At 52.0% G+C, this 8,984-nt stretch overlaps 1 protein-coding gene across 9 annotated transcripts in view; it reads right to left on the bottom strand.

Annotated features, from left to right (window-relative positions):
- The window catches only part of LOC137340520 (trinucleotide repeat-containing gene 6A protein-like), a 113,155-nt gene that overhangs the window by 2,099 nt on the left and 102,072 nt on the right, over window positions 1-8,984 (bottom strand). For all 9 annotated transcript variants that reach the window (XM_068003018.1, XM_068003023.1, XM_068003020.1 and 6 more), the window contains 5 exons: window positions 7,573-7,713; window positions 6,644-6,751; window positions 5,261-5,479; window positions 4,453-4,523; window positions 3,192-3,331 (listed from right to left, as the gene is read on the bottom strand). In XM_068003018.1, the coding sequence (XP_067859119.1) occupies window positions 3,192-3,331; window positions 4,453-4,523; window positions 5,261-5,479; window positions 6,644-6,751; window positions 7,573-7,713 (679 nt within the window). The remainder of the gene's footprint in view (window positions 1-3,191; window positions 3,332-4,452; window positions 4,524-5,260; window positions 5,480-6,643; window positions 6,752-7,572; window positions 7,714-8,984) is intronic.

Below are 8,984 nucleotides of genomic sequence, written 5' to 3'. Positions count from 1 at the left end.
CTGTAAGCCAAAGAGAAAGGAATCAATCGCTGTTAAATATCCGTATTTATAGAGCACCTTGAATGTAAAAAGAAATCCACACGGTTCCTTTATAGAGGGCCCAGTAAAAATAAGGGAGGGGGGAAGGGGCGCGAGGGGGGAAGGGAGGGGGGGGGGGCGCGAGCGGGGAAGGGAGGGGGGGGGGGCGCGAGCGGGGAAGGGAGGGGGGGGGGGCGCGAGCGGGGAAGGGAGGGGGGGGGGCGCGAGCGGGGAAGGGAGGGGGGGGGGCGCGAGCGGGGAAGGGAGGGGGGGGGGCGCGAGCGGGGAAGGGAGGGGGGGGGGCGCGAGCGGGGAAGGGAGGGGGGGGGGCGCGAGCGGGGAAGGGAGGGGGGGGGGGCGCGAGCGGGGAAGGGAGGGGGGGGGGGGCGCGAGCGGGGAAGGGAGGGGGGGGGGCCGCGAGCGGGGAAGGGAGGGGGGGGGGGCGCGAGCGGGGAAGGGAGGGGGGGGGGCCGCGAGCGGGGAAGGGAGGGGGGGGGGGCGCGAGCGGGGAAGGGAGGGGGGGGGGGCGCGAGCGGGGAAGGGAGGGGGGGGGCGCGAGCGGGGAAGGGAGGGGGGGGGCGCGAGCGGGGAAGGGAGGGGGGGGGCGCGAGCGGGGAAGGGAGGGGGGGGGCGCGAGCGGGGAAGGGAGGGGGGGGGCGCGAGCGGGGAAGGGAGGGGGGGGGCGCGAGCGGGGAAGGGAGGGGGGGGGCGCGAGCGGGGAAGGGAGGGGGGGGGCGCGAGCGGGGAAGGGAGGGGGGGGCGCGAGCGGGGAAGGGAGAGGGGGCGCGAGCGGGGAAGGGAGAGGGGGCGCGAGCGGGGAAGGGAGAGGGGGCGCGAGCGGGGAAGGGAGAGGGGGCGCGAGCGGGGAAGGGAGAGGGGGCGCGAGCGGGGAAGGGAGAGGGGGCGCGAGCGGGGAAGGGAGAGGGGGCGCGAGCGGGGAAGGGAGAGGGGGCGCGAGCGGGGAAGGGAGAGGGGGCGCGAGCGGGGAAGGGAGAGGGGGCGCGAGCGGGGAAGGGAGAGGGGGCGCGAGCGGGGAAGGGAGAGGGGGCGCGAGCGGGGAAGGGAGAGGGGGCGCGAGCGGGGAAGGGAGAGGGGGCGCCAGCGGGGAAGGGAGAGGGGGCGCCAGCGGGGAAGGGAGAGGGGGCGCCAGCGGGGAAGGGAGAGGGGGCGCCAGCGGGGAAGGGAGAGGGGGCGCCAGCGGGGAAGGGAGAGGGGGCGCCAGCGGGGAAGGGAGAGGGGGCGCCAGCGGGGAAGGGAGAGGGGGCGCCAGCGGGGAAGGGAGAGGGGGCGCCAGCGGGGAAGGGAGAGGGGGCGCCAGCGGGGAAGGGAGAGGGGGCGCCAGCGGGGAAGGGAGAGGGGGCGCCAGCGGGGAAGGGAGAGGGGGCGCCAGCGGGGAAGGGAGAGGGGGCGCCAGCGGGGAAGGGATGGGGCGCCAGCGGGGAAGGGATGGGGCGCGAGCGGGGGGAGGGGCGCGAGCGGGGGGAGGGGCGCGAGCGGGGGGAGGGGCGCGAGCGGGGGGAGGGGCGCGAGCGGGGGGAGGGGCGCGAGCGGGGGGAGGGGCGCGAGCGGGGGGAGGGGCGCGAGCGGGGAAGGGAGAGGGGGCGCGAGCGGGGAAGGGAGAGGGGGCGCGAGCGGGGAAGGGAGCAAGAAGGGGAGAGGCAGAAGGGAGGAGAGAGAAGTGGAGGCTGAAGAGTGGAGTGGTGCTTACGACAGGGGCCAAAGATAATGGGTTTTCTCTTCCTGATGTTGAGTTGAAGGAAGTTTTATTCATCCATGACGAGCAGTGTGACAGCACAGAGGTGGTGCAGAGCATCACCAGCATATCTACAGAGACAGATCCTGTGGATGATGCCAAGGATGAGGAAAAAGAGAGGGCCCTAGAATATATCCTTGGGGGGCTCCAGAGACAAGTGTATAGGGGTGGGAAGAGAAGCCATTGCTGGAGATGCAATGGCTATGTCCAGATAGGTTGGATTGGAACCATGTCAGGATTCCTGACTCAGCTGATCAGTGGAGGAGGATGTTATGGTTAACCATACCGTGATGCGGAGAGATAATGCTCCAGTCACAGAGGGTTTGTGGCGTTCAGTAGGGCTGCCTCAGCGCTGTGTGAAGGTCACCAGAGACAGGCACAGATCCAGACATGTGAAGCAACACATTCAAGGCCCCCAAGAAGCAGGGAGATTAAAGGCGGTGCATTAGTCGGAGAGGACAGACAGGTTGAGGGTTGGAATGGGTGAGGCTGCCGATTTTGAAAGGGAAGGGGACCAGTGCCCGAGGAGAGAAGGTGAGGCTGCCGATTTTGAAAGGGAAGGGGACCAGTGCCCGAGGAGAGAACCATTAACAATGTCAGTTAGGGTAGTTGAGTGGTCAAGAATTGGGAAGGAAGTAGACAGATCTTATGGAAGAGATGAGCTTGGAAAAAGTGGAGACTATATCGGGGGAATGGCAGGGGCGAGTGACAGTGAACCATTTGGCCCTCAAAGGTAGAAGTGAGAGCGCAGTTCAGCAAGTCAATGATAGCAGAGGAGTTGTGATGCATAGAAGGCCAGGGGATAGGGGGATGGTAGTTGGGGGTAAATAGGGGGATGTGGGTGGTAAGGGAGATGAGGAAGTGGTCAGAGGCGACCTTGGCTGTTGTAACATTCACAAACCCTGCAACATCAAATGTTCAACACAGCATCTTTCACAACAGACTAAAGGCTGGTTAAACCTCAGTATCTGGAACTCTCCCCTCTAATGGATCCTTCCTATTTAACTGATGATATACACTGAACAAATAAGAACTTTGTGACAGTTGCACAGGTTCATTTACCTCTGCCACCTGTGAGGGAAGGTGGTAATCCGGAATTCAAATGAGCAATTAAAAATAATAAAAAAAATTGCAAATTCACGTGACAGGATATAGCTAACCATTAGGTAAGCACAGCTTAGACTGTGGTGTTCAGAAAGGGGCAAGAGCCAAGTGACGGGTCCCCCATATTGCAAAAGAATAAAGTCGCAGAACTTATTCCCACTGCTACAGGGTCCAAACGTCATTACCACAAATCCACAGCTTTGTTTGATCAAGGTTCAAACTTCTTGCTTCATGAGACAATCTGCCCACTTTCCCGCCCCTCCCCCTCCCAGAAACTTAATGAACGTCCTCCTCGTCAAGCTCAGGTCTGACTTACATGTGCAGAGATTTCTGTGCCTTGGCTGCCTCTTCTTTCGAGCTGTAACAGACCAAAGCGTTTCCGTGGGGCAGGTTAAGGTGGAATGTTATTAGTGGGCCGTGCTGCATGCACAGTGTACGCAAGGTGGAGCCGTCAATCTGAAGGTTAAAGACACAGCAAGAGTCCATTCAGCGAGATTAATGCAGGCCTGTATACAGACAACAACTTGCATTTATATAGCGCCTTTAATGTAGTAAAACATCCCAAGGTGCTTCAGAGGAGCGTCATTAAACAAAATTCGACACTGAGCCACATAAGGAGACATTAGGGCAGGTGACCAAAACCTGGTCAGAGGTAAGTTTTAAGAAGCGTCTTAAAAAGAGAGAAAGGTAGAGAGGTTTAGGGAGGGAATTCCAGAACTTAGGGCCTAGGCAGCTGAAGGTCCAGCCGCCAATTGTCGAGTGAAGTAAATCGGGGATGCACAAGAGGCCAGAAATTGAGATGTGAAGTTAGGGTAAGATTTCATATCCCAGAATACACTGTAATTGGGCTGACGTGTGAGACAGAGAAACAATGTGAAGAGGAGCTCCCGAAGCATAGAACACCAGGAACTGTTGCCCAATTACAAGGTGAACCTGGATCATTGAGGGGGGAGAAATTTAAAACTCCTGCGGGTCTATCAAATTCAGATTATAATGCTAGGGCTCACACACAACCCAGTGATCCACATGGTGTGATACTGAGCCACACAGTTTCAGCTCAATCTCTGCTAACTTAGCTGTGGGAGCATGGGCTAGAGAGGGTGGAAGAAATCTTATCAGCAAGGGTTCTGGCTATCCAGTGACCTGGAAAATGTCCCAGCAAGAGGGCAAAACAGGACTGGTGACAGTCCCCATTTGTGGGGAACTGGTCCCTAGCGTAAATCTGTGCCTTTGTAAGGGTGGGGGATGTAGTAATGGGATAAAAATCTCAAGGGGCGGTGGGAAAGTGAGTGACGGTCACACAGGTTTATTTCCCAGTAAATTAAAATGATAAAACTTACAGTTTAAAGGCTGCAACGCATAAACAACCTGACTCTTCCCCACAGTGGGGGGAAAAGGGTCCTCCAAGCTGTCACAGCCCTTTCATAATGGTGACAGAGTCAGGGATCCTGAGCAGACGGGTCTCTGCTCCGCCTCAGTCAAGGCTCAATTAAATATGGTGGAAGGGACACAGGTGGGGTGTGCTGCTGTGCATAAGGATGATTGAATCACAGCTTGTGTACGATGCACTGGCTTACCTGAGGCGTGAGGTTCTTGAGAACAAGCCAATTGGTTATTCTCCCTGAGCTGATGTCACCCCAGCTTGGACCTGCAGTGAATCAGATAAGAAGGATGTAAGTAACAGCGGTGCATTACCACAATTTCCTACTCCCACACTAATGCCTGAAACCAGCAGACACTCACTCTTCAAACAGCCAGACCTGGTGGGGGCTCCGTCCTGTGTGAAATCAACAACTGGTGCAGTAGAGCAGCCCCCGGGGGCCTGACCTTGTACAATTTACTGGATACAATTGTGTCTGACCGATAGCTGGAACAGAGCGAGTTCCCAACACGGATTTCAAAAATACCCTGTAATCCTCAGCCCCCAACATAGGATGTCAATGGAACCTGCAAGCTCGGTGTCTATTTTTAATCTATTGACTTAAAAACCGGTAAAGCACATTCGGGAGGAAGGATACGTATCCCCATCACCGACACCAAGTGCCATAAGGGGCCTTACACTACACAACACAAGATTTAAAACCATAACTGCAGAGAAAACGAGAAACACCCATTCCAAGTGTTTATAGAATATAGAGGGCGTGGGGGAGAGATGTAAAGGAATTTTAACTATTGGTGAAAAATATCAGCACCAAGTTTAAAAAGCCTTCACTCAGGCATTACTCTGCCTGTGCACTGAAACAAACTCTAGAATTGGCCCCAGTGGCTCAGTGAGTAAAGACACTGCCTGCTGTGGTACTGAGCAATCCTTTACCTCACATACTGCAGTACCTTGTAAAAAGGGACAGAGTTAGTCTTACAGGGTGTATCCCACCCGCCTCTTACCCGGGTTGTATCTGGACTCGGAATTTCCCCATCCTCCACCCACTCGCAGTGAGCTATTTCCCCACGAGGACGAAGGCTTCTGATTGGTCAGCCCTGGTGGCGGGCGGGACGGAGCGGTAGTGTTTTTGGGCAGCAGGGGGACTTTCCACAGCTCGTGGGCCAGGGAAGCATTGGTGACCGGACCAGGAGACCAAGTGGATTTGGGATCACCGATTCTGGCTGTGAATTGAAAGTACAAATAAAGGTCAGCATTCAATCACCTGGGGGTACAGATACACAAATCACTAAAAGTAGCAACACAGGTTATCAAGGCTATAAAAAAGGCAAATCAAGCACTGGGGTTCATTTCTAGCGGAACAGAATTGAAAAACAAAGAAGCTATGTTAAACTTGTATAGAACCTTGGTTAGACCACAATTGGAGTACTGTGAATAGTTCTGATCTCCATATTATTAAAGGATATGGAGACATTGGAGAGGCTGCAAAAGAGTCACAAGGATGATACTAGAACTGAGAGAATATCCCCATCAGGAAAGGCTATAAAGGCTGGGGTTCTTCTCTCTGGAAAAGAGAAGGCTGAGGGTTTGATAGAGAAGATGTTTCCACTTGTGAGGGAGTCCAAAACTAGAGGTCATAAATATAAGATAGTCACTAATAAATCCAATAGAGAATTCAGGAGAAACTTCTTTACCCAGAGAGTGATAAGAATATGGAACTTGCTACCACAAGGAGAGGTTGAGGCAAATAGCATAGATGCATTTAAGAAACTAGATAAGCACATAAGGAAAAAAGGAATAGAAGGGTATGCAGAAAGGGTTAGATGAAATAGGGAGGGAGGAGGCTCGTGTGGAGCATAAATGCCGGCATGGACCAGTTGGGCCGAATGGCTGCAGTTTCGATATAACTTGCTACACACGTGCTGCTACTCTGTGGACAATTACTATTCCACATATCCTTAACTTTTAAATTCAGAATTCACTACCAACTTTCTGTAGGTTGTTGTCTGGCTGTGTTCAGTTCCCCACCTTCAGTCAGGTGAGGAGGAGCTGATTAGAGTTTCTGGCAACTACTGGTAGGGAAGCAGAAGGAGTCATGCCCAGGCAGTCCCTGCCATCTCCAAGTAGATGGGTACAGGGCAGCATTAGTGGCAGGGTGTACACCCACTCTCAGACTGCAAAGAGGTACATTTATCCAAAGCCCCACCCCCCAACATTAAAAAATGTTAAGAACAAAAAGGTGCCTCAGTTAATGCGACATCTGCAAATCCACAGGCTGCATGTGAAATGCAATATAAAAAGGCCTTCACAGCAGGCTTTACATACAGGCATGACCGGAGACAAGCTTCTGTCGCAGTTAGTGGAAGGTTTTGTCTGAAGATTCCTACCTGGAGTGCTTTGTGCTGTACTGCTGAGGGAACTATTGTAGCTGGAGGCACCAACAAGGGACCAGGCACTAGTTGAAGGCAGCGTGGTGTTCATAGATGAGGACGACCCTATTGAACATGCACAAGGTGACTTATCAAAGACTTGTTTGAGCTGCGCACACAAATTATTTAAACCCAGGAAATACCATAAGAAATGTACGAGTTAAATTGTAATTACAGCTGTTAAATTATGAGGCAGGTTAGTGCAGTAACATTTAAAAATTAAGATTTTTAAACACAAGGCACACAATTTTTCCCAAAGTATAGAGCACTTCAGAGACTTGAGCGCATAATCTAGGCTGACACTTGTGCAGTACTGAGGGAGTGCTGCGCTGTCAGAGGTGTCACCTTTCGGATGAGATGTTAAACCGAGGCTGATGTAAAAGATCCCATGGCACCATTTCGAAGAAGAGCAGGGTGTTCTCCCCACTGTCCTGGCCAATATTTATCCCTTAACCAACATCACAAACAGATTATCTGGTCATTATCACATTGATGTTTATGTGAGCTTGCTATGTGTAAATTGGCTGCCATGTTTCCTACATTATAACAATGACCACACTTCAGAAGTACTTCGTTTGTTGTAAAGCCCTTTGGGACATCCTGAGGTCGTGAAAGGCGCTATATAAATGCAAGTCTTTCTTTAACTAACACACAACTGGTGGTACAATTGGAGGCAGGGAGGGCAGTGAGAGAGTTGTGGGTAATACTCAGTTTGCCTCCGACCATAACTGTGAAGATGAATCATGAGTCTCATCTTATCCTAAAACAAAGTGTCTCACGATCAGAAATTGTGTCAGCCTCTGGAGCAAGATTCAGTTTTCAGTGAAGAGGTGTACATTTTACCATATACGTTTAGCTGAAGAACATATTTTGAGAATGGCACTTACCATTGTTCCTGTCCCTGAGGAGGTCAAGATCCCGGGCAGTAGAGATTGACAGATTGGTCATCACACTGCCAGGAGTGACGTAAGGGTCAGTTTCAGGGTCAATGTTTTGATAACCTTTCCAAGGCTCACCAGGGCGAAACTCTAGATGGAAAAAGAATCAAACACAGTGACTGTTAGAGGATTCCAGAGGGTGGCAGATCCTGGGAAAATATTCAGACTCAGGGACTCCCAACAGAGGAACCCACAGATTGAAAACTCAGTGCAGAGAACACCCTGGGTCTGAACCCACAACCTACCAGTATCTCAGTGCACTTATTTATTTTTGACAACTGTCTTTAAAGAACCATAAGAACATGCAGGACTACGGGGAAAGAGCGGAGGAATGGGACTAACTGGATTGCTCTTACAAAAAGCCGGCACAGGCTCGATGGGCCAAATGGCCTCCTTCTGTGCTGTAATCATTCTATGATAAAGCTTGGAAGAAAAGGTAATTTGGCCCATCAAGCCCACTCTTGGCTAACTCAATCACGAACTTTCCTCCTCCCCCAACCTAAGGCCATACTTCTTTCCTAACCCCATGTGATTATCAATCATTCCATAGCCCTCAGACCATTTTCTTGACAGGCCTTTTGAAAAGCTGCCAGATGACCTAGAATTAAGCACCTTTTGTGGTACTCCGTTTCACATACTCATTATCCTACTTATAGCAAATTATCCATCTGACCAATTCAGAACGTGTGAAAAGAATAAGATGAAAACATTTTACAGCTGTTAAATTTTCGCTGCTCCTTTTGGGCTGAAGATTATCACTCTTGATCCCACCACTTGCTGGGGCGATGTCACTCCAAAAGGATCATTCCTCTCGTTTAGAGTGAATTGCAAGCACCTGCAACAGCTGTATTATAAAACATCACAAGATGTGACTGTATAAAACAAACCCTTACAGGAAATCCTGGGGCTCACTGCACCGAGTAGAGCAGGAACTTTAAAACAATGGAAAACTATGTAATCCACACAATGGCGATTAACAACTATGAATTCATGGCAATCAAATTGAGGCGGGAAAAAATTAGAAACCCACAGGTCAGCTTGCATCTGAGACAGGTCAATATTTCAGGTAGAACCTTTCATCAGAAACCTGAGTCAGCAGATACGATGGGCCAAATGGCCTCATCCTGCATTGTAAAGTTCTATGGTTCCATTAACCTGCCTTTCTGGCCTTGTCTGAGCTGCTACACATTTAGAGTATTTGTGTCAAGAGCCTCCGAAGACTTCCAACTGGGTCTGTGTATCAACGATGGTGGAATTTTGCTCTGCTGTTGTGGAACATAGGAACAGGAATAGGCCATTCAGCCCCTTGAGCCTGTTCCATGTGGTAAGTTTATCTAGCAATAAAAAAAGCAAGTGACAAC

Source organism: Heptranchias perlo, chromosome 22 (genome assembly GCF_035084215.1).
Source record: "Heptranchias perlo isolate sHepPer1 chromosome 22, sHepPer1.hap1, whole genome shotgun sequence".
Lineage (NCBI taxonomy): Eukaryota > Metazoa > Chordata > Chondrichthyes > Hexanchiformes > Hexanchidae > Heptranchias > Heptranchias perlo.
This window is presented reverse-complemented; position numbering and strand designations above follow the sequence as displayed.